This window comes from Terrapene carolina, unplaced genomic scaffold (assembly GCF_002925995.2).
Source record: "Terrapene carolina triunguis isolate 2854851 unplaced genomic scaffold, T_m_triunguis-2.0 Scaffold148, whole genome shotgun sequence".
Taxonomy (NCBI): Eukaryota; Metazoa; Chordata; order Testudines; family Emydidae; genus Terrapene; species Terrapene triunguis.
The window spans coordinates 7,520,492-7,546,120 of NW_020664499.1; the positions used below are offsets into that span (position 1 = coordinate 7,520,492).

Below are 25,629 nucleotides of genomic sequence, written 5' to 3' on the forward strand. Positions count from 1 at the left end.
AGTTAAGAACTTATATAGCAAACATTCTGAAGAAATATCAAAGGCAAACATGATTCTTACTTTCCCAACCATTCCTTAATAAAACAAAAAGTGATCTTTGGCATAAACAACCATGTATTAAAGGCATTAGTAATATTGCATTAATATCAGTCAAGCAACTAGATAGTGATGCTAAAAATCTCAGAGTATGTCTACACAGCAACTAGACACCTGCGGCTGGCCGGTGCCAGGCAAGTTGGGCTCAGGGACTCGCCTCGGAGGGTCCTGAGCCCAAGCTAAAACCCAAGCCCAGAAGTCTACACAGCAATAAAACAGCCCTGCAGCCCAACCCCTGTGAGCCAAAGTTGGTTGGCATGGGCCAGTCGCGGGCATCTAGTCTCTGTGTAGATGTACCCACAGAGAAGCTTGAACTATTTTGAAAGCAAATACAGGAAGACTATTCAGAAGACCCTCAAGAGTCCTTTCCTATTCAGTGTTTACTATTAAATAGAAATGGCTACATTACATAGTGTTAAGGGTCTGATATAAACCAACCAAAGGCAAGACATTCTGGTTAAGGCTCTGTCCCACTCCTTCACCCTTTCTGGTGTGGGTAGTTATTGGAGGAGTCTGAGAAAAGACCCTAAGTACCATGTATTTGGCATTACCAGGAGACAAGGAGTGAATTAAGGATGAACAAGTGCTTTCTCTTGCTAAAGTCAGTTTGAGGCAGATTATTATAATGTAATTTAAATATGTAATTTCCCTTTTAGATAACCATGCAGGCAAGAGGAAAAACAGGAAGTGTAGAGTAATTGTAGTCTGACACTACTACACAGCTCGCCTTTGCTGTTACTGTGAGTCTGATCAACGGGCAGCAACAGCACATTAACAAAGGTGGCTTGAGCATGATCATTGTGTCAATCCATTGCAAACGGAAACTAAGGAGCCATTATGATGTCAATGCTGGCAAACATAATCAAGTTAGTAAATGTTTTTGCACACGCAAAGGCAGTTTCTAAAATGTTAGCAACCTAATTACTTTTCATTTTAAATGTCAAAAAATATTATTGAACAGCTATCATAAGCATGTTAAAAATGAAGGCATGTAAGTAGTATGGAAGTACAAAAACCATCCCAAGTCTGTTTTCTTAACACGATTGGAAAAAAATAATTTAACATCTAATTCAGTTAATTGCTATTAAGCCTTAAATGTGTATATAGAATTTCAGTCTAGAAATCATTTTCATGGCTCATTATATCTGAACAACAGATTTACATTGGGAACACCAACAGACTCCATAAATTGAGTGCCTCTACTTTCCCACATGCTCCATCATTAGAATGAAGGGCAGTGAGGCACAAGCATCATTAAAAAGTGTAATTTTCCCCTAAAACAACTCTGAAGAAAGTGTGCAGAGGCGGAGTGTGGGTGTGCCTGGTTTCGAAGGAAAGGAGTTCGATCTTGATTGTGTTCTATTTGAGCATTTTGTTCATACAAAAAGTTGCTTTGAACATGATTGACTGACTAATGCAGCTAACTCGATAGATCCTATATTTTTAGCCCCCTATTTCTACCAAATTTTTAACTGGGGGGGGGTCCTGTGCTTTTCTAAGGCCTCTGAAACTTGAACAGTCAAGCTGTCATTATTTGCGACGAACATCCATCACCAACCATTTCTGTATAGCACAAGAATGCAGATTCTGGAATGACTACAGGTGGCAATGGGAAGTAAAAAAGACAGCTCAGTTTTTCCTGACCTGGGATATCACTGCCAAAGTAACAGCAGCATACGAGACTATTTTAGCAATGTGATACCCCCCCCACCCCAAAGAGGGGATCACTTCTGATGTAAATGAACTTTACTACATATACCTTGTAACACTTTTGTGGTGTGAGAACAGCTAGCTGAAAATGTCATTAAAACAATTTGCCTTTTCAGTGTCATTGATTGTCCCCCCAAAATAGCTAAGCAACACTGTTAAGTGTTCCAGACCGCCGATTCAAGCTTGAGTAAAGTCCATGTGTCATACCACCATATGGAAACTACTGGAATATACAGTGCATAAATGAGAAGTGTGTCTCTGGGATTACAGAATTCAATAAAAGAGAATCTTCAAAAGCAAAAAGAATAAAAATTGTCAATGTGTCGGAAGCAATTTTGAGATACTTTCCGAAGATGTTTAAATGCATATTTTTATAATTAATGCCCTTAGAATGGGGCATTAGCAGAAGCTAATTTTAAGCTCACGTTTACAGCACATTTTGCTGTTAAATTCTCTTCTGCTTCAAAAAGGCTTTTTATGTTACAGAAGATAATGTTAGTTGGCAGTTGTTTACTGATACCAAGGAGTCTTTCTAACCCAGCGAAGAGTGAATCCAGCATCTGTTCTAATCTTAATAGACGCTGCTTCGGCTTCTCTCACAGTCTCCTTTACAGATTGCATAAGGTTCTGGGCATTGTGAACCAACATCTCAGTAGCCTGCAGACAAAGGAAAGGTGTTATTCTTTCAAGTTCTTAAATACCCATAGTGGTAGAACAGTGTTCACATTCAGATGAGCAATTGTTTAACTCAGAAGCATAAATCCCACCCCGCCTGGGGACTCACAACAGGAACACGATGTTACATCATTCTTGCTAATGTACATTTCAGGATAGTCAAATGTCAAAAGTGACCTGTTCCATAATTTGGAAGGCTATCCCCCCTCCAAGTAGCAAGTGATTCTCTCGTTCACAAGAAGAGGTTACACACCTTATGCCGTAACTGGAGTTCTCTCAGACATGTCCCCTTATGGGTGCTCCACTTCAAGTGTGCCTGTGCCCTGCAACTTTGACAGGAGATTTTTGGTAGCGGTGCCTATTCAGCCTGTGCATGCACCCCACATATACTTGTGCCCCGCCCCATGGTTACAAAGGGCTATGTGGATGTACCGCCCTCAGTTCCTTCTCCACCGCCAAGTCCCACGAGAGAGACTCCGAAGCAGAGAGAAAGGAGAGTGGGTAATAGAGCATTCACAGGGACACACATCTCAAAGAACTCCAGTTACTGCACAAGTAACAACCGCTCTTCTGTGGGTGCTCAACTTCAGGTGACTCCAAAGGTGTCCTAAGAAGATGGGAGGTTCAGACCAGAGTCCAACAGAAAAAAGAACTGACCTGCCTACAGCAGCATCTGATCTAGCTCTAGGCACCATGGCATAAATATTTAGAAAAACATGTGAACAGAAGACCACGTTACCATTCTATAAGGCTATAAACATCGATTGTGCTCTTGTCCAACGTGATATCACTCTCGAAGTGGGCTGAACAAATCTTAATACAACCGGAGATCCTCTTTGATAACCTGTTTTGAAACAGCCGAACGCTTGTTTCTGTCCGCAATGAGTACAAATAGTCTAGGAAATCTTCTAAATGGTTTGCAGCTGGGTGAGAACATAGAAAAAACAGTTACTTACCTTCTGTAACTGTTGTTCTTCGAGATGTGTTGTTCACGTCCATTACACATTAGGTGTGCGCGCGCCGCATGCACGAACGTCGGAAACTTTTTCCCTCAGCGGCTCCCCATCGGGCCGGCAGGGTCCCCCCTCCCGCCAGAGCAGCGCCCCGCTCTAGCGTATATATATCCCTGCGGGCCCGACCCTCCCTCGGTTCCTTCTTGCCGGTGACTCCGACAGAGGGGAAGGAGGGTGGGAAGTGTAATGGACGTGAACAACACATCTCGAAGAACAACAGTTACAGAAGGTAAGTAACCGTTTTTTCTTCTTCGAGTGATTGTTCACGTCCATTACACATTAGGTGACTCACAAGCTTACCATTGGAGGAGGGTAGGAGTCAAGGAACAATTGATTGAAGCACAGCCCTGCCGACCACCGCGTCCTCTCTGGTCTGATGATGGATCGCGTAGTGGGCTGTGAACGTATGCACCGACCACCAGGTGGTCACTTTACAGATTTCCTGGAGTGGAACCTGCGCCAAGAAAGCCGCCGAGGACGCTTGGGCCCTAGTCGAGTGAGCCCTGATCTCCGGGGCTGGTACGTTGGCGAGCTCATAGCACGTGCGTATGCAGAGCACAATCCATGCTGACAAGCGCTGCGTCGAGATAGGCTGGCCTCTCATTCGCTCCGCAATGGCAATAAACAGTTGAGTTGATTTGCAGAATGGCCTGGTCCGTTCTAGATAAAATGCCAAGGCTCTACGGACATCGAGGGTATGCAGGCTGTGGTGGCTTGGGTCCGTATGGGGCTTAGGGAAGAACACCGGTAAACAAATGTCCTGTCTCATATGAAAATGCGTGACCACCTTTGGAAGGAATTTAGGGTGCGGCCTCAGTTGCACCTTATCCTTATAAAAAACTGTATAAGGAGGTTCCGAAGTGAGGGCTCTCAATTCCGATACCCTCCTAGCCGATGTGATGGCCACGAGAAACTCTACCTTCCATGAGAGGTGCATGAGGGAGCAAGAGGCTAGGAGTTCAAAGGGTGGCCCCATGAGTTTAGTTAGGACCAGGTTGAGATTCCACGCAGGGACTGGCGGGCGCGAGTAGGGAAACACCCTCTCCAGCCCCTTGAGGAATCGGACTACTGTGGGGTTGGAGAACACCGAAACGCCCAACTCCCCAGGGTGGAACACCGACATGGCAGCCAGATGCACTTTAATTGAGGCGGGGGTGAGCCCTTGATGCTTGAGGTGCAGCAAGTAGTCCAGAATTGATGGGACTGAGGCCTGCAGAGGCTGTACGTGATGAGGCTCACACCAGTGGGAGAACCTCTTCCATTTGGCAAGGTAGGTCGCTCTTGTGGAGGGCTTCCTACTACCAAGGAGAATTTGCTGGACCTGGTGGGAGCACCTGTGCTCCGTATCGTTTAGCCAGAGAGATACCACGCCGTGAGATGTAGCGACGGTAGGTTCGGGTGGAGTAGGCGACCCCGGTCCTGTGTGATGAGGTCGCGATGGAGGGGGAGGGCGATCGGGGCAGTCACAGACAGTTCCAGCAGGGTCGTGAACCAGTGCTGGCGTGGCCACGCCGGGGCGATGAGGATGACTGCCGCCTTGTCCCTGCGGGTCTTGAGGAGGACCTTGTGGATGAGCGGGAATGGAGAGAAGGCATACCTCAGGCTCCCGCCCCACGGAATCACGAAGGCATCTGCCAATGAGCCCGGGCTGAGGTTCTGGAATGAACAAAACTTAGGGCATTGGCTGTTGCCCTTGGTGGCGAAGAGATCCACCTGGGGAAACCCCGACCTCTGGAAGATTGAATGCAGGACGTCCTGTCTCAACGTCCATTCGTGCATGTGGTAGGACCGGCTGAGGCGGTCTGCTAACCCGTTTTGGACCCCTGGGAGATATGTTGCGAGTAGGTGGACTGAATGGGCTATACAGAAGTCCCATAGGAGGAGCGCCTCGTGACAGAGGGGAGAGGATCGGGACCCGCCCTGCTTGTTTATGTAGAACATGGCGGTAGTGTTGTCCGTCAGAACTGACACGCTGTGGCCTTCTATGGTAGCGTGAAAGGTCTGGCAGGTGAGGCGAACCGCCCTTAACTCCTTCAGATTGATGTGAAGCAACTTTTCTTCCCTGGACCATAAGCCCTGGGTCCGCAGGTCCCCCAGGTGCGCCCCCCAACCCAGGTCCGACGCATCTGTTACTAACGTCAGAGTGGGTTGCGGGGTGGTGAAAGGGACCCCTTCGCAAACCTGCTGCTGATCGAGCCACCAGCGGAGGGAGTTCGACACCCAAGCTGGGATTGTCACTACCAGGTCTAAGGGGTCTCTGTTGGGGCGATACGTTTGGGCCAGCCACAACTGTAATGGCCTGAGTCTTAGGCGGGCATGTCTGACTACATGTGTGCAGGCCGCCATGTGCCCCAAGAGTTGCATACAGCATCTGGCCGTGGTCGTGGGGAATTGTTGGATGGAGCTTACGACCCTTTGAATGGCCAAGAACCGTGACACTGGAAGACTTGCCCGTGCCGCCACCGAGTCCAGGACTGCCCCTATGAAGTCCAGTCTCTGCGTGGGGATCAGTGAGGACTTGGGCACATTGACCAGTAGACCGAGCTTGCGGAACACCTGTAGTGCCAGCATCACGTGGGAGCGGACCTTGGCCGCTGACCTGCCCGCGAGGAGCCAGTCGTCCAAGTACGGGTATACGCGCATCCTTCTTTTCCGAAGAAAAGCTGCCACCACGGACATGCATTTTGTGAACACTCGCGGGGCCATTGCCAGGCCGAAGGGCAAGACCGTAAATTGAAAATGGTGCTGGTTGATGGTGAAGCGCAGGAACCGCCGGTGGGTCGGGCGGATGGCGATATGAAAATACGCATCTTTCATATCGAGGGCAGCGTACCAATCCCCCGGATCCAGGGATGGGATAATAGCGCCAAGGGAGACCATACGGAAACGTGCCTTGACCAAAAATTTGTTTAGTGCGCGTAGGTCCAAAATGGGACGGAGGCCCCCTTTTGCTTTGGGAATGAGGAAGTATCTTTCCCCTTTAGGTCCGGAGGAACCTCTTTCACTGCTCCTACTGTGAGGAGGGTCCGCACCTCCTGCATGAGGAGTTGCTCGTGAGAGGGGTCCCTGAAGAGGGACGGGGATGGGGGGTGGGAGGGAGGGGGCGAGGAGAACTGAAGGGTGTAGCCCGCCTCCACCGTGCGCAGGACCCAGCGGTCCGATGTTATATGTGACCAAGCACGGTAAAAATGGGACAGGCGGTCTCTGAAACATAGAGGGGGATCCGGAATAGAGTTTGGTACGCTGTCCTCGATCGCAGCTTCAAAACCCTTGCTTATTTCCCAGCTGCGGCTTGCCTTGGCCATGATTTTGGCCCTGGTTAGGCGTGTTGTTACGTCTACACCTGTTATCCCTGCCCCTTCTGCGGTACGGTTCCTGTCTAGGACGAGGGTGGTACTGCCTCTGCGGTGGTTGGGGCTTAAAGGGTTTCCTCTGTGTCACTGGGGTGTGCATTCCCAACGACTTGAGGGTTGCTCGAGAGTCTTTGAGGCTATGTAGTCTGGCATCCGTCTGGTCCGAAAACAAGCCTGACCCCTTGAACGGAAGGTCTTGGAGGGTGTTTTGCACCTCTGGGGGAAGGCCGGAAGCCTGTAGCCATGCCGAGCACCTCATTACTACTCCTGACGCGATTGTCCTAGCAGCTGCATCCGCGGAGTCAAGGGAGGCCTGTAGAGAGGTTTTGGCTACTGCCTTCCCTTCGTCCACTATAGCCGCAAACTCAGGTTGTGAGCCCTGAGGCAGGGATTCCTTAAACTTGGAGACTGATGCCCAAGAATTGAAGTTGTCTGTTCAGAATCGCTTGTTGGTTAGCGATCCTCAACTGGAGGTCCCCGGACGAGTAGACCTTTCTCCCAAATAAGTCCAAGCGTTTTGCCTCCTTGGCCTTGGGGGCCGGGGCTTGCTGGCCATGTCGCTCTCGTTCGTTGACCGCAGAGACGTCCAGCGAACAGGGTGTTGGGTGAGAGAAGAGGAAGTCGAACCCTTTAGATGGGGCGAAGTATTTCCTCTCCACGCCTTTCGCAGTTGGTGCACTGGAGGCCGGCGTTTGCCATACTGTTTTGTAGTTGGACTGGACCGTTTTTATGAGCGGGAGCGCGATCCTGGAGGGGCCCTCCGGGCTTAGGATGTCGACCATGGGGTCCTCCTGCTCTACCTTCTCCTCCGCCTGCAACCCCAGATTGAGGGCTATTCGTCGGAGCAGTTCCTGGTGCGCTCGATGGTCAATCGGGGGAGGGCCGGACACTGTTGTGCCCGCCACGGCTTCGTCTGGTGTGGAGGAAGAGGTCAGGGCCTTTTGCGCGTCTTCCTCTTCCTGCAACTCCTCACCAACTGGGCGCTCCTCTGGAGCCCGTTCTATGACGTGGGTCTGAGACGGTGCCGGGCTCGGTGCCGAGTCCGCCCTTTCTCGCTCCGGTGGCCTGGAGACCGTGGCCTCCTTGCAAGAGGGTGGGCGCCACTGCGAAGAGTGGAACCGGTGTCCCGAGGACCCAGATCTCGAGGTCCTGGATGGGGGGCCTTGCTGGTGGTAGGCCCAATGGGTCCAGAATGGCCATTGTCCTGGCTGGCCCCATTGTGGGTGCCAAGCGGCTTAGTGTTCCCTACTGGCCTGTGCCCTGTGGGCATATCTGCTGGACCGGCCCGAGTCTGCCTCTGAAACCACGGACGGTGATCTGGAAGGCCACGGCGGTGCTGTGGGACGGTGCCGGTCTGGGGTCAGAGAGTAGTGCCTCCGGGACTGGGAGTAGCGTCTTGCCAACCTGGATCGGTACCGGTGACCTCGGGACCGGGAACGACTGCGGGTGGTCGGTCTCGGGGATCATGTAACTGACACGTCCCGGTGCCTACTCGAGTAGGGCTGCTGGGTCGGTGCCGGGCGCTTATTGGGGCCCAATGGCTGTGCGGCTCTCTGCGCGGAGGGAAGCCGGGAGTCCACCGAGGCGGAGCTCAACTGGGACCGGCGCCGTGAACGGTGCCGAGATGGTGACCGTGATGGGCGCACCATTGCCGGCTTGCCTCTGGATGGCAGTCGCGGCGGATTGTCTTTAGTTTGGAGGGGGCCCTCAGCGGACAACTCAATGAGGTCCTTTGCTGCCTCAAATGTGTCTGGGGTGGAGGGCTGTTCCAAAAGCTCCTCCAGCCCTTCCTCCTCACTCGACGCGCCTATCCCGGGGCTCGACAGGCCTTTCGGCGCCGGAGCCACTGTCACCGGGATCTGTGCCGGGGCCGCAACGGCCTTAGGCACACTCAAGGTCTTCGCGGGCGCTACTCTCTTATGCGGGGAGCGTCCTCGGGCCTTGGGTTGGCCCTTCGATTTTGCCGGCGAAGACTACCGATGCCGGAGGTGTTCCCACTGATTCGGTGCCGTGGGCTTAGGGTGCCCCGCCGGCGCCGGATCACGGACCGATGCCGGGGCACTCCGCCCTGAGGTTGACGGTGCCGTCGAAGTGGAGGGCTGTAACGCCGTCTCCATGAGCAGCTGCTTAAGGCGAAAGTCTCTCTTTCTTAGTCCTGAGCTTGAAAGCCTTACAGATCTTGCAGCGCTCTTTTTGGTGTGCTTCCCCCAGGCAATGGAGACACGAGTCATGTGGATCGCTTAATGGCATAGGTTTGCGGCACGTGGCACAAGCCTTGAAGCCTTAGGCGTGCGGCATGCCCCGCCGCCCAGGGCCGGTGCCGGGGTTGACCAAACACCTAACACAAAGAAGTTTAAGTATTTCTAAAGAACTGATAACTGTAAAGATAACACTAACTACTACGCTAAGGGACACTCTCAGACGAGAGACAGAGTTGTTCCAACGCCGCCACGGACGGTAAGAAGGAACTGAGGGAGGGTCGGGCCTGCAGGGATATATAGACGCTAGAGCGGGGCGCCGCTCTGGCGGGAGGGAGGACCCTGCCGGCCCGACGGGAGCCGCTGAGGGAAAAAGTTTCCGACGTCCGTGCACGCGGCGCGCGCACACCTAATGTGTAATGGACGTGAACAATCACTCGAAGAAGAAACTCTGGTTCCATGGCAGGGACATAATATTTTTCCCTCCACCCTCTTGCAGGTAGGTAGTGCTGTAGCTGGTGTTTGCCAAACAGTCTTGGCAGGCTCCATAAGAGCTTCAGTGCCCAGAATGGCGAGCCTCATAGATTTCAAAGTTTGCAAGGTATCCAGGAGTTTATGGTGGGACACCTGAAACACCTCAAAGAGAATCTGCAGCATGCCCGCAATTCGCTTCATCAGTTCTTGAAACTGCCTGAAGTCATCTGCCATAGGAGGAGGTGGAGGCATCACAGCTTCATCAGGTGATGAGGAAGAAATATTAGTAAGAGGAGTCATCTCCTTATCCCTCCCTTCCTTTCTGCTCCTCGCAGGTCTCTTCCTCTGGCATAGGTGGTGGAATAGGAGGTTGAGGAGAATGGGCCCTTTCCTGCTCCCTCCTGTGGTGTGATAATTTCTTTGTAAATTGTTGCTTTGTAAAATGAGGCCATGGATGGGCGTCACTTGAAGTTTATTCTCCTGTATTACGTCAGTGGAGGAGGGACAGCAATGTGTCCTAGAATAGACTGGGGAACCCTGCACTGATATTTAAGAGTCAGAAATATCCTCTTCCACGTACTCCAATGCGGGGAAAGGGGTGGAGGGGCAGCGGCATAGCTGTCCGGCTTGCAAAGACGATGAGGGCAAGTATGGTACTCCAGGCGTTGGTGACCAAGAGAGAGTCTCGATGCTGACAAACCACCCCCCCACCCCCGCTTATTAAGAGATGAGGCACTTGCTCCCAAGATAATAGCAGGTCTTTAGGGTACCTAAATTCTTGTAGTACTGATGGTATAAAAGATAGGTTTGAGCAAGAACCTGTGGAAGACGGCTTTTTGCCGATGAAGCTGGTACCAAACATTTGGCATAGGAGTAAGTCAACTCAGATTCCATTGGTACCACAGGTAGCTGAGCGGTCTTTGTTGACTGTCATGCTACCGGTACTCAGTGCTGCTTAGGGACAGGCTTAGAACTTTTTTCACCAGTGTCTCTGCTGCTCTGGATACAGGTACCTGAATTCAGTACCGTGTCTGTCTTAGACAACTGCCTCCTATTCATCTTTGTGGTACCAGCATCACTCGGAGCTTGAATAGAACTCCCCTTGGGACCCGAGGTCTCTGTAGTAGTCATCTGCATTGGTGATGAAGATTTTCTTGGTGATTTACTCTTTACTGCCTTCTGCTTCGAGGCAGATGTTGAGGCTACCTCTATAGAGGACTTATGTACCTTAGATGTACTAGTTGCTGCAGTGCCGTCTCTCTCTTTAGGGATCTCTGGTGACTGAGATCTTGATGTGAACAGGGCACTAGTGGTACTGGAGGTCTGTGCGCACAGGGGTCCTCCACTCCTGGAGCTGGTTGTAAAGTTTGCTCCATCAGCCAGAGTTTTAACTTGATTTCCCTATTTTTTGGGAATCTCCCCTTGAACGAAGCACAGATCTTGCACTGGGGATGTGTCTACCTCCCAAATAACAAAGGCACAGGGAGTGTCCGTCACTGATGGCAATCACCTCACCACAGGAGAGAGACCTTTTGAATCCCAGCAAACCTGGCATTCCTGCATAATATAACAAAGAGAACCCCTAGAAGGGAAAAAGCTCTTAACTTATCTAAAGCTACCTAGCAATAAAGTTTTTTGGGGGGGACAGGTAACTGACTAATTATCGAATACTATGGCAAACAGGCACACAGTAGACTCAGTCTCTGGCCAAAGACGGTTGAGAAGGAACTAAGGCCTGTTGGCCTGTGCAGCCCCATATAGCCTCGGCACAAGTCACGAGGGTGTGTGGGTGCATGCACATGCCGAATGGGCACTGCTACCAAAAATCTCTGATCAAAGGTGCAGGCACACCTGAAAAGGAGCACACACAGGGACACTACTCAAAGAAGAACAGCACTGGCTCCTGTTCCTCACGGCCTACCTTTTGAAAAGTTGAGTGAAAGCTAATGGCTGAACACAAGCTGAATAGCTCACTATTCCTAACACGTCCATCTACCAAACAAAGGTTTCAGAGAACCTACAGGAATTCTAGACCAAAAATGTAAGTAAGTACAGGTCTGTCTCATCTTACGCTGGGGTTACGTTCCGCAGTCAGCGCCTAAAGCGAAAATCGCGTATAGTCAAAATTACATTGAATGTAATGGCGGGCGGAATCGCCCGCACTACAGAAACAGTATTTAAATTGTTATTTTTCTCTTTTTTTAGTTTTTTGTTTTTGCCGACCACGTAAAGCTGAAATCGTACATGTTAAATGCACCTAAGATGTGACAGACCTGTATACCCAGAGCCATTGAAGGTAGCTGCAGAAGTCGAAGTTTCACAAAACAATGATGAAGTTGCTGGTTAATGAAGCAGGGAGAGCGGAAACTAAAAAGGTTTTAAATAATTGCCCACTTTAGTTACAGTATTCTTAACCTAGTATTCATTGTAAACCACCAGAGGGCGCTAATGAATAATCTCCTATGCCAAAAAAACAGCTCTACCTTTTTGTTTTGGACTGTGGATTGTTTTAAAACAAGAGGCAATGTCAAGTTAGAAGCAAATTAAGTCTTCTCCATGAGACAGAGGAATGTCTTGTTGTTAACTGCAGAATATATACCAAGGTTTATTAAAATTAACACTTTTACTGGACACTGGGTCAGATTTACTAACTCTCAGTATCTGGGACACATCTGATTGTATATAGGACACGCACCTGACCGCCCTCTCCCCGCCCCGCATCAGCTAGCGAGCAGGAGTTTATATTACAATCAATTATGCAGCTCTTACCTGTTCTGACTCCTCGTCACTGATGTTCGTCCTACCCAACATGGTAGCTTTAACAGTGGAGAGGATTTTGAGTTGTGTGCTGATGGTTGGGATTCGCTCACAGACCTAAGGAGTCGGGAAGATGCATCACTTTAGTTTTTTAACTCGAACCAATTGATATTCCATTTTTAAATGGAAACTAAGATTTTGCTGAACTCTACAGTAGTTTCTCTTTGCTGATGGCTCAGGTACAAAACATACAATGTACATGTAAACTTCAAGGGTACCTTGCATGATATCACTGAAGACATGTTTACATGAACACTTACTCCGGCAAGCTGGGTTGGAAATCTACAGTGCTCCAGCATGCTATGCACTAACGCACCATGTGGACCCTGCTGCCACACACTAAAAGTTCCCTAGAGCGCATTGATGTACTGTGGTTTGAAACAGCACAATGTCAAAGTGCACTCAGGAACTTTTAGCAAGTGTCAGCAGGAACCATGTGAACAGTTAGTGCCCAGCACACTGGAGTGCTATAGATTTACACTCTAGTTTGCTGCGCCCTAATTGTTCTTGTAGACATGAGCTAAGGCACTGCAACTTAATTCCCATTCCTTCCTGATAAGCTTGGGTGACCATTCTAGCAATGTGGATCTTCACTAAAGCAGAATTCACTTTTCCTTTGTCCCAAATCTTCTTTCAACCGTCTGTGTCATCAGGAATGGGGGATGGGATTTGGGGCTGTATTGGTTTATGCTATTGCCAATACCCTATGACTTGATAAGGCTATGTGGATGGCCAAGGTGATAAGCGACCAGTCTAGCAATGTCTATGACATTCATGGAATTTTCAAAGTCTCTCTTACAGGACACTGACATGTCTTCTCCCATCGGAATAAAAGGACCTGATCTTGCAAAGTGAGAGTGGAAGAAAATCAACATTTCACATACTTGGGCCTCAAGACTCACAAAAGCAGGGATAGGGAGCCAAGGGGATCCACAGGTGACTCTCAGCCAAAAAATAAACTCACTCTCCAGCCTTGAGCCATACTGAAGGAGCAGGACACAGGAAGGAAAGTGGTATGTGCATTATTTTAAAGTTAGCCCAGTTTATTACCTGCAAGAGGTTTGTTCTAATGCGCTTGTCGGTGCACTGCTTTGCCACCTCCTTGGCCAATCGAGTCACTTCATCTGATGCTTTAGCAATATCCTTGGCACACTGAATAAGGGCACGCTTGTTTCCACTGACACCTCTCACTAGGCGGGACATCTCTGCCATCAGCAGAGCCATTCGCTTTGCAGCAGCAATTATATCATTACCCTGCAGGGAACAAATATAACAATGAATGTTAGACACAAAAAAGGTAATATAATTACACCTGAACTGTAATCCACACTCACTAACAAACCCTTTCATTAAGTCAAGGAAGAAAGAACAATTCAAGTCTATTGAAAAAGATTCTTCATAAGGAGCACTGAAGATTTGTACAAATGTTTGTGAAATACTTTCCCCTCCAACACTCAATGAAAACGTTTCAAAACTGAAAAGAAAAAAAAAAAAATGGTGATCAAAGTGATACTTTGTCCCTGGAGTGGAAGTGACTAGGATTTTAAGACCAAGTGTGTTCAAGTGTTATAGACATTCTAGATTTCCCCAATAAAAGCAGCATTACTGAAAACACAAGTGCCAATTAAAAAAAAGTAAGTTAAACCGAACAGTACCAATTCTCTGAAGTTAAATAATCTACTATGAACAGCTGAACATAAAATTTTAAATGGCATCTGAAACTGAATCATGAAAATCTGTCAACTACACTACCACTTTATAGTATCCACAGAAGACAATGGGAATTCTAAAGTGGAAACCATTTGTTAAAATATTTTTTCCTTCCAGTTGGCCATCTTTGCTAGTTTTCTCATAAAAATAGCAAAATATGTATCTGATTTTTAACCAAAGAAGAAAAGCTCCGATAGATTACCTTTTAATGCTTAACCAACTCTTCTCCTAGAGATGTTGTTTCAAAGGGGAGTTTATTTTTCAAGTGAAATTATAGTAAAATACTTTTGAGAAGTATTTGTCATTGGTGACATATATGCATGACTGAGGCAAAAAGTATTTTGTCCTCAGTTCCAAAGTCAATACCAGGTGCAAGAGAAGTCAAATCACTGAGATGAACTGTTAGTATATTCTGTCTCACTTTTATAATAAATGCTAGATTTGTGAAATATTCACATTTGTGGATAAAGTGAGGTGTTAGCATGGTGAGCTGACAAAGCAGAACAAAAATACAGCTCCCTATGTACAATTCTTTTTTGAGCAAAAAGGTGTTAATCCTTGGGTAGTAACATGTAGAAAGTCTGTCGCAAAAAATACACACTGAAAACCTGATTCAGTGAATATGTTTCCTACCTCCATGGATATTCCCTCCAGGGTTTGGTGCCATTAAATTTAAAGATATCCCGAATATGTCATTGCAGGTTGCATAGTGAGATCATATAAAAAGATTTGTTACTTGTTATCATAAATTTAAACAGTTTGCTAATCCACTATGCCATTTCTAATCCATTAAAGAAAGAGGTGACAGAACAGGCAACTTTTTAATTCATTCGTAAAGAGGGATAAAGTAATTAGGAATATTCAATAACATCATTTGTTAAACCCTCTAATTATCTAGCACTAGAATCTGAAAAGGACAGGAATTTTTTTTTGAAAGCCCTTTCTATTAAAAATGAATGACTGACCACATATGACACACACACACTGGAGAGCAACAACCTTACATATCTTGAAGCATGCCGGTTCCACAATGAAGTAAGTGACCAGCCTTGCAAAAACTTGTGTTTAGATACAAGAGTGTACTTGTGAATGTCTGAACTGCAGCTTAGCTCTCCATTGGTACCATATAAACAGTTTTGATCGCAGCAACTAATGCATTCAGTGCAGGTTCTTTAAAAGGAGTTCTCTCATCCAAGCCAGCATTTGCAGTACAGCCAAGTGCAAGTCAGCAGAAAGTCCTCCTTGATAACACTGCCATACAAAGCCATTCCTTGTCATACAGATTTTAGTTGAAGCCGTCAATAGAGGCAAAGCACAACAGACATGTTAAATGACTTCTTGAATGACTTAGGTTCTGTTATTATCTGGAAGTCATTGAGAAACCAACCATGGCTTCACAGGTGATCAGAAAAACGCCTTTTATATTTTTGAATACTGCCATATGCAGAAAGATAGGCAGATGCAATCAAAAGGAAAAGAAGCCTCTTTATTCTAAAAAGTGACCCAAAAATCACGCTGAAATCTGACATTGACAGACCTACCGAACTTGTGAAGCCACTCTCAATCCTTAAAATGAAGTGCAGGCAAACGTTTATTCACTCAGACTCATGGGGCCCAGCAAGTATCAAGAGTGATGCAAATGTGTCAGCGTTCCAAATGGCTGGATGCACACAGATCAGTTGCCAATGGGAAACTGAGGAGTACCTTACTAGACCACTTGGTTGCTTCCCGATGCAGAGACTGAGCAGCGGCCAGAATGGGCTGGTTAACAGGCTGACTGGTTGGCATTAACAGCAGCTCAGGCTCGTAATCATCTTCAGTGTCAGAGGGGAGAGTGAATTCAACATCATCTGCATCCTCCTGCTCATCTACATCTACATCAGCCTCAGCGGCTTCATTAACCTCAGTCACACCAGGCTTTGAAAGTGGCAGGGAGATTGGAGAAACAGGGACAGTTAGTATTAGAAGCAGGATTTGGTAAAAGAGCTAAGCTGGTTTAGTAATCAAACAACCTCTTGGTCTATGAAAGGAAAATGAAAGCAATCCAAGGATCAGCAGAAAGGGGGCCAACCATTTCACCTGTGAACCAGTATTACTAAGAAATTAAGGAGAGAAAAAGTTAGGATTATTTGAAAGATGTGGAAAGAAATATTGTTCAGATGAGTACACATGATTTATCTTATGCATTTCAAGGAAATCTGAATTTCAGAACAACATTTTCTGGCAAGACAACGATGGTATAATTTTTTTTTTTTTTAAATATGCCAATGAGACTAGAAAAGCATGCATAGCAGACAAGGACCCAGTACTGATGAAAACAAACTTTGCCTGTGGATGTGGTTTCACATAAGGATGTCTGGATGGGATAAGAATAGGCTGAGGTAATACAGCTGCCAGATACTGCTTTCTGTTCCCTTAGGGCATGGCTACACTTGCAGATGTAGAGCGCTGTGAGTTAAACCCGCCTTTGGAGAGCACACTAGGGAAAGCACTGCAGTCTGTCCACACTGACAGCTGCTTGCGCACTGGCATGGCCGCACTTGCAGCGGCATTGGGAGCGGTGCATTATGGGCAGCTATCCCAGCATGCAAGTGACTGCAACGTGCTTTTCAAATGGGGGGGGAGGGGGAGTGTGACAGGGAGTGTGTTGTGTATATGTGGGGGGAGAGAGAGTGGGGTTTTGGAGGGCTGAGAGCATGTCAGCATGCTGTCTTGTTAGTCCAGACAGCAGCAGACCCCCCCGACCCTCATCTCTCTCTCTCTCTCTCTCTCACACACACATACACACATACACACACACACACACAGCATTCCACACTAATGCTTCCATGCCAGCTGTCAGAAACGGAGCTTTGAAAGGGCATTTCCGCATTCCTACAGGAGTTCAAAACAATGACAAGAGTGGCCACTTGACTTAAGGGGATTATGGGACATTTCCGGAGGCCGATCAGAGCGCAGTAACCCAACACCTCGTTCACACTGACGCTCGTGCATTGCAGCCAAGGCACAGCAAAAGTTATTCCTCTCGCCGAGGTGGAGTACCAGCAGCGATGTAGCCGCGGAGACAGAGCGCTCTACGTGCCTTGCCAGTGTGGACGGGGAGTGAGCTAGGGCACCCAGGGCTCCTTTATTGCGCTGTTACTCACAACTGTAGCCAAGCCCTTAGAGAAGTAAAGAAAAGAATTAACAACAGAGGAGTAGCAGGATTGGAAATGAAGGGCTATCAAGAGTACACAGAGAACAAAAAAGATTAAAGGGAAAGGAGATCGTTCTTGGTAAATGAAGTTATTAGTGTTTGTTATCAGACTGAAAATGGAGTTAGTAAAACAAAGCACTGTGAATAAGAATGTTTAGAGTACAAAGGGATTATGAAGAGGACTATATTGTTTTGCCATAATGTTGCAATTACCTTTTTATGTGTGAAAAAATGACGATTTAATGCTTACAGTGCAGAGTGTGGAGAGGAGATACCTAAGAAAACAATGTCACAGCATATTTTGCATGGAATGTTACCATAGCCAACACTTCCAAGACCATTGCATTATACAAAATTACTAATCACATTCTTCATACCAGATGAAGAGAGTGAAACAAGCCAAACAATCCTTATCAAGAAGGTATGTATTTTCTAATGTGCCTTGTCTTTAAGGCAGGCCTTTTATGGACAAAATCTACACGAGAAAAACATTGAAAGAGAAAAGCTATAATTTAAACTCAGTAAGTGACTCATCTTAAAAAAAAATCTTAGTCATGCAGAGCATCTTTCAGACATTACACAATATAAGCCCCTTTTGATTGATGGGTTTTATAATTCTTTATACTGAAGCATAATTTAACTCTCAAACCCGAATGCCAAAGCTATCCTGATATAGATAATGTAGAGGCAGAAACTGTGCATTTGGGGAAACTGACCCACGTGGGCTTATGGACCCTCCATAAGACATTACGGAGGTGAGAGAACTCCAGGGTTTGCCCAGTGAAAAATGACATTTGTAAAAAGATTAAATTGGTAACTTTTGAGTCTTATAAAGACAGAGCATTAAAAAGCCTGTTAAAAAAATATTAAGCATTCCCCTCTTCCTTCCCCGCCCCCCCCATACAAAAAAGATATAGACGCGTCTGTTTGTGACAATAAAACCCCAGGAAAACACAAAAGTGAAAGATTGGCTTTGTGAACAGAGAGCCTGCCTCAGCCTGAAGTCCGGCAGGCTTGGGATGAGCTGGACCTTGTGTCTCATGATCTGTCAAGTCCCACACACCATGCTCAGTGCCTGCCATGCTAGATTTTCTCCAAAAGAGAAGGCCACCTCCTGTGGCTGCAGTGGAAAGTTAAAGACTCATCTTTTAAATACACCTCTACCCCGATATAACGCGACTCAATATAACACAAATTCGGATAGAACACAGTAAAGCAGTGCTCGGGGGGGGGGGGCTGTGCACTCCGGCGGATCAAAGCAAGTTCGATATAACGCGGTAAGATTTTTTGGCTCCCGAGGACAGCGTTATATCGGGGTAGAGATGTAGCTTCTCTGAGGATCATTACTGCTCAAAAGAAAGCATTTTAAAATTAAACCCAGAGCAAATCCAGGATGGTATCCATGATCTGCAGGGAAGAGCGGGAGCAGGGGACACACACCATGGGACATTGCAGTTTCCTGAAGTTGTACCCATGGGACCAGCTTGCTTTGCAGCTGGTGTGACTTTAAAAGCATGAACGAAGGATGAAAAGTTAGACTTCAATTTCCTGGTTTTGTTGGTTTGAATCACTTTTCTTGAAAAGTTCTGAAAATATTGTTTTGTAATCCAGAGACCCCAGAGTTTAGGCTCATGCTAAAAACAGGAGAAGTTGTACATTGTTATTTTTTTTAAGCTGTATTGGTGTTTTGCTCTCGTAGGTAAATATTTTAGTAGGCATATTACTTAACATATAATCTACATATAGTAAACAAATATTTCAGTACTTATTGTATTTAATTGGATTGTCAGCTTTAATATCCAAACCACTAAGCACTTCCTGAAAAGTGCAAATTATAACCTATTGTTCCTCAAAATTACCTTTTAAGATGATTAACACGATAAAGGAGTAATCCTTTTGGGATATAAACACACAATAAAGCAAGCAGAAAAATATACTGAACTTCTCATGTAAAACACAGTTTTAGTCAGAAAAGTGGCTCCAAAATGGATTTGCGGGGTTTCTTGTTTATTACATCAATGATCCAGATCAATTTTCCTCATTTTACAAGTAAAGAGGCCTTTTCCAACTCAGTGCTCCTAACTCATTAGAATCTGTTTTCTGGTTCACATATCATCCCAAACAATGGCAATGCTGCAGACCAAATTCTGGCCTACAAGTTACACCTGTGGAAGCCCACACCTGCTGCCTAGAATGGGCTTTTTACAGCTGCAAACGAGGGCAGAATTTGTCTCTATAATTGTAACATAGCTAAAAACTTACATTGATGTGCAAGCCAGAATAGACTCAGTGTGTGCAAGTGTGACTGAATAAAAAGGAGTGAGGTGGTCCCATTTTTATACTGTCACTTTGACCATAACTGCACCTTACAAGCTTTAAAAATAATTTCTACGCAGTACATTTATACAGCTATTGTAGAAAGGTTCTCCCCAGAATTAACACAACCCAGCTCACAAGTGCTGCAAGTTTCACTTTTCCTATGTATGGAATTTTAATGCGCCAAGCATTAACTCCCAATTCAGTGCTAAATTTTAACCCTTTAAACTGAATGATCTTTGACCCCAAAGCCATACAATGGCTTTTAATAATAAGGTGTCTTAACAAAATAGTACCTTCCTAGAGGGGTAGGGGTTATTTTAAACAAAGATGATACATCTTCTAGAAACAAATGGCTCAGGAGGAGAAGAGTTAAATGGATGAGCTACCTACAGTTACCCAATCTAGCCTGACTGGTTCGTTTCTGTGATGTCCACCAGAACTACTTATAGTTGTTTTAACGTAGTTGTCAGTTTCCTACCTTAAAAGGGCAAAAAATATCAATGGTTCTGTGACATACTAACCAGCTTTGATGACCACAAACACAAAGTGAGCATGGAAGGCAAATCCATGTTTACACAGAATGTAAGTGCATTATAGTAGCTCTCCACATAAGAATGACCTTGAGAGAAGCTGTTCTGCTATTTTATGTTTTGAAGGTAAAAAGCTTCTAATTTCTCCAGCAGCAATGATTCAAGAATAGCTATCCAGTGGATGGCTATAAACATTCAAACTGAGTGGCTTCACAAATTCAGGGATGTTATAATCAAGGGCCTGTCTACTTCACAACAAGCCTGGCCTAATTCTGTGGCAATACTCTTGCCTTCTGCAGTCACATTATAGCAGTGAGGAGATTCTGTGGCATCTTCCAACTGCATTTTCATATTTAATTTAAAAAAACCTAATTATAATTGTACCCTTTGTTTCGTGTAATATTAAATTGCATTTATTTTATTCTGCCCCCAACATTTACATTTTCAGCGCACTCCAGAACTTAGGATATGTCCACTGAAGTGCAGCTGCAGCTACACCACTGTAATGTAGATACTTCCCTTCTGTTGCTTTAGTGTGTTTATTCCAGTTGCTGTAGTAAATCTATCCTCTCAAGAGGAAGTAGGTAGGTCAATGGAAGAATTCTTCCATCAAACTAGCTGTATTTACAGCAGGAGTTAGGTCGACCTAATTACATCACACAGGGTGCAAAATTTTTCACAGCCCTGAGCAATGTAGTTAGGTTGACCTAAGTTTTAGGTGTAGATCAGTGCTTAGCAGTACAAATGTATAAATTCTATTATAAAAGGTGGTCAGGAGAAAGCAGGAAGTTTTGCAGCTGGAGAAGGGGAAAATAGGAGGTGGTTCCAGCATCTGAGAAGCAGTGGAAGGCAGTCTGGGTTTGTGGGATTAGCATATTAATTTGGCATGTTAACCAGTTCACTAGCATTTAATGATATTACCACTGAAATATGCATCATTAGTTTTCAAAATTAACACCCCATGGAGGCATATGGAGCATATCATGTCTCGCAGAGCCATTTTTTAGGGATTTACACACATCATTAAATTGACTCCTAGTCTGAGAAGTATAAAAGGTTGGAAAAATGAAAGCCTGTAATCTTCAGCATAATGCTGTGACAAATATCCAGCTGTTTAATCATGGCATACACAGAATCCCATCTACAATGCTTCGTTTTATCCCAGAAAATGAAAGGAATGCCAACAGCTGACTTTGGACAGTCAAGCTCATGATTGGTCCTGGAGAATGATTCTAATTTCTTTCAGTCCTAGATCTTTGACTATTATTTCTAATTTCCAGAGATAAACACCTTTCTTACATTAGTTGTTAAGAGTCAATAGAAACAAGCCCTTTTATACACTTCACTTACCTTGCTAGACCATTTTCGGGCTTCATCGTGTAGCTGCCTAGCAGCCATCATCATGGGCTGATTAATCACTTCTCCCGCTTTCTGCTCTGGGAACTCTTCATCCTTCTCTTCGGGAGGAGGTGGTCTGGGTGGTGGAACTTCACCCTCTGGAAGGGGTGGTTTTGGAGGCGCAAGTTCATCAGTCAGCTAAGCAAGAAAGGAATATATTCTGTACACTTGAAAATATACTGGCACAAAACATGGTACCAGGTTGTTAGACATCTGCAGGACAATGAGGAGCTCATGCTGTCTCACATTTAAAGGACTCTCCATCACAAGAAAAGTACGTTCACAGTAGTTTACGCCTTTTCACACTGAAGGCTGGCCCGCTAAGTTTCTGGTGCTGACCGGCCAAATACAACTACCATTTTTATTTAAAGAATAAAACAAATGTTTTCCATTTGGTCAAAATCAATACTTCTCCTCTACCTTAAACTCAAATCATTGCCCTGGACTTATGGCCTCTGCTTAATAGAAAGAGTAGGCCACCTCCATATAAATTCACAGGGGTCCCTTTTCTCCCAAAAGCACATTGCATGATCCATGTAGCCAGAGATATAAATGGATCCAAAAGGATTCATTTTAGAGGGGCAGGGGAAGAGTGGCATGAAAGTGGCATGAAAAGCCTATGCTATTCCCTTGTCTTGTAGTTAGAATATGTTCTGTGGCTTACCTCTCTGAGTGCTGTTTTACACTAGATGAGGTTTAAACTAAACCATATCACAGGCAAAAGTATGGGAGATCATAACGAACATGAACTAGTGGGTAGAATTTGAGGCTTCCCCACTCCTCACTACATGAGACAAAGCACATAAGAGTGAGGTGATGATATTTCTAATCATTTTATTTGCTAAGACTAAAATTACAACCATTGCGCTGAAAGACATTCTCTTTAGAAGATGAAGTTAACTTCTGTATTTCCTGTTTGAAAGTCCTGTCACTTAAGAAACATGGATCTATAAAGCAAACAATGGACTGGGGTCTAGCTGTCTCAAAGGTTGCCTCTCTCCCTCTTTCTGCTTCAAGAAGGGTTCTGTGATGTTTGCACCTCATCCAAAGTCCACTGACGTCAATGAAAGTCTTCCATTGACTTCAGTGGTCTTTATATCAGGCTCTTTGATGAAGTGCTTCAATCTTAAATTAAGTAATTACGCTAGCTTCTAAAAAAGGACCACCAAAACTATTTAAAGTGAAAAGAAGTCCAGTACATCCCAACAGGACTCTACCTGAACTGAAGTGTCTCTGGAAAAAAAAAAAAAGTTTTATTGTCATTGGATGCAATCAGTACTTTATCAGTGCAACTCAAATATACTATTACTGAGAAACTGAATTGCACTTACATGAAGCTGCTCAATGTCAGGGGGAGGAGGAGGAGGGAAATCAGGTTCCTGAGGCTGGAAGGCTTCTCTGACTTTTGCCACAGCTCCCAGAATCCTATATCCAGAATCCAGGAAGCTCTTCTGCAAACCTGATCAGAAGATCCAATGTTTAATTTAATATGCCCTTGTCACCTTGCATGTTTGGGGGGGGGGGGGGGGGGAGGGAGAGTACTACTCTCAGGAGTATTTGCAGTTTGCACAATACCTGGTTCAAATTATTTTGGTACCTTCAAAATTTAGTTGCAAAATATAATGGTATTTAAACAACAGACAGCATGTTGTACAGTGAGTTTTAATTTTTGGAATGTTAATTCTAGAATAGCCAGTGGGTTTAAACCAGTGCTAAGGCTGGAGTAAGAATCCACTATGAATAGCCAAAGTAGACTCAGGCACAAACATGCAACATCTTGCCATTTTACAGAAAAAATGCAGGTGGTCCTCTTGCCAGCACATTTCAAATATTCACCTGGGACAAAGATCACAAGACACAAGTCTCTTCATAGGTGGTAACAAAAGTAGTGAACTAAGGGCTGATCCTGTTCCCTTTAACTCACTGGAGGATTTCCCATTGAATTTAATAGAAGCATTAAGTACTGTGCATCTTGATTGCACGATACTAGGGTTTTTGAGGTCATGATATACGGACAAGGAGAAAAACTAGTAGTTTCAAATCTGCAAAAGCTTCAAACATTAAAAAGGGGGAAAATGCTTGAGAGAAGCTCTTAGCTTAATGCTTACCAGGGTCAGAAATGTTTCCTGCCACAGCTTTAGCATCCATTACCATTGGTGATATAGTTTTGCTTAGGTCGTCAGAGGCTGCCTTAACAGCTTCCCGGAATTTGGGATCCTCTGAATTTTCAACCTCCTTCTTTGCCACCAACAGGATCCGGTTTGCTCGCCGAGCAATGCTGGTGGCACCAGCTACAAGCATCTGAGGTTGGATATTGGCCATTGCAACTTTACATTTATCTAGGTCTTTCTTAATAGCTTCTTCCGATGCATCCAACAGAGACTTGGTATCAATTGCTTCATCTACCAACCCTAGGATAAAAATTGAACATGTTAACATTCCACTTCCATGTATGAAAAGGGAAATGGGTATTTAGGGCTCTGGAGGTTGTTCACATTTGGAAGTAAGTATTTACTTTCCTGAATGTTTGGTTCCTTAGATACAGAGTTTAGATTGTTAGAGAAAAGTGTGCCAGAGAAAGTTACATACAGTAGCACAAAGATACAGCATTATCTTCATCATCTGTAACAACTTAAAACAAAATTTTCCCAACCATTGTCATAGGTCACCTTGAAAGAAGGGACAAGAAATGCCATATCTAGAAATGTTATTGCATGAACAGCATATAATCCACAATCCACTCATGCCTGCCCTCATCCACAGCATGCCAGCAGCAACATGCACCACATCAGAAAGGGTGACTTTTAGAAGAAATTTGTTTTGATTGACAAGATATCCCAGCGTGGAAATACCATGTTGAAAGTGCATTAGAAATGCCTACGTAAGTTTGAACTAGAGCAGCGGTTCTCAAACTGTGGGTCGGGACCCCAAAGTGGGTCATGACCCCATTTTAATGGGGTTGCCAGGGCTGGCTTAGACTTGCTGGGGCCTAGAGCCAAAGCCCAAGCCCAAGCCCTTGGGCTTGGGCCCCCCGACCTGAGACAGTGGCTCCCTGTGGGGTGGCGAGGCATGGGCGGGCTCAGGATTCGATCCCCCCTCCTGGGGTCCTATAGTAATTTTTGTTATCAGAAGGGGGTCGCAGTGCAATAAAGTTTGAGAACCCCTGAACTAGAGAATAATGGGGGGTTTCATTTAGCACCTATATAAAAACAAGAAACCAGTATTGTTAGTACTATGCAACATAGGTGTTTTCCTGGGTCAAACTGTAGGCCTGCTATTTATTTCAGACATAAAAAGTTGTGCAGCCATTATTTTGTGCACATTTCATCCACCTTAACAGGAGAAAAATACCAAAAATTAGCAATAAGTAAAAGAGCTTTCAACAAGAATTCTTTACCTGTCATTTTTTCCACATTATCAATCCACTGGTTTTTCATGGTCTCAAAATGTTCATAAGCAGCTTGATTTCCAGGGTTTCTCAAGAGAATACGAGCAGCTGATATTACCTGCCAAATGTCAAATATTTAATACAAAAATATTGTTACACAGGGACACTATACATTATCATGAAAATACACTATTTTTTAATACAACTAGTTGTCCAGTTTTACTTCTAATACTCATATGTCAATTTTAGTTCCACTATGAAAAGCCTTCAGCTGCACAAAGAATTCCACTGTGTGAAAAGGTTTTAAAATTGCCCTTAGACACCAGGTATCTCGAATTGCAATTCACGTGTCACACAAAAAGGTCCACTTTCATGATAAAATTTTGCTCAAAGGAGCTAAAGCAAATGAGCAGTATATATCAAAACTTAGATCTATAGGACTGTACAAAATTATGCTTTTACATAAAGTTAGAAAATCATTTTAAAAGAAAAATACATTTTCTACTCATATGTTTTGTTAAAAATCATTTTTGTTAGCAGGAAAATTCATCGAAATTACTGCCCAAAAACTGGAGAGCATGAGACTGTCTCCATCATCTATTCAGCCTTGTTGTATGTAATGGCTAAACACAATATCCTCATTTTTATAGTTCCACTTTAAAGTGGATGTCACAACACAAATACACACAGAGTTCTTCACGTTAGTTACATCTTAACACAAATACTAACGGTAATATCACCAACAACTTGTT

At 45.1% G+C, this 25,629-nt stretch overlaps 1 protein-coding gene across 2 annotated transcripts in view; it reads right to left on the bottom strand.

Annotated features, from left to right (window-relative positions):
• Positions 1-2,222: 2,222 nt before the first annotated feature.
• The window catches only part of LOC113406890 (vinculin), a 113,405-nt gene continuing 89,998 nt past the window's right edge, over positions 2,223-25,629 (bottom strand). Inside the window, exons 15-22 of one of the 2 annotated variants that reach the window (XM_026653734.2) lie at positions 24,887-24,995; positions 23,598-23,900; positions 22,821-22,948; positions 21,442-21,627; positions 15,751-15,963; positions 13,387-13,590; positions 12,289-12,393; positions 2,223-2,463 (exon numbers count right to left, since the gene is read on the bottom strand). In XM_026653734.2, coding sequence (XP_026509519.1) covers positions 2,317-2,463; positions 12,289-12,393; positions 13,387-13,590; positions 15,751-15,963; positions 21,442-21,627; positions 22,821-22,948; positions 23,598-23,900; positions 24,887-24,995 — 1,395 coding nt within the window. In that variant the 3' untranslated portion in view covers positions 2,223-2,316. The remainder of the gene's footprint in view (positions 2,464-12,288; positions 12,394-13,386; positions 13,591-15,750; positions 15,964-21,441; positions 21,628-22,820; positions 22,949-23,597; positions 23,901-24,886; positions 24,996-25,629) is intronic. The other variant, XM_026653735.2, reaches the window with a different exon arrangement.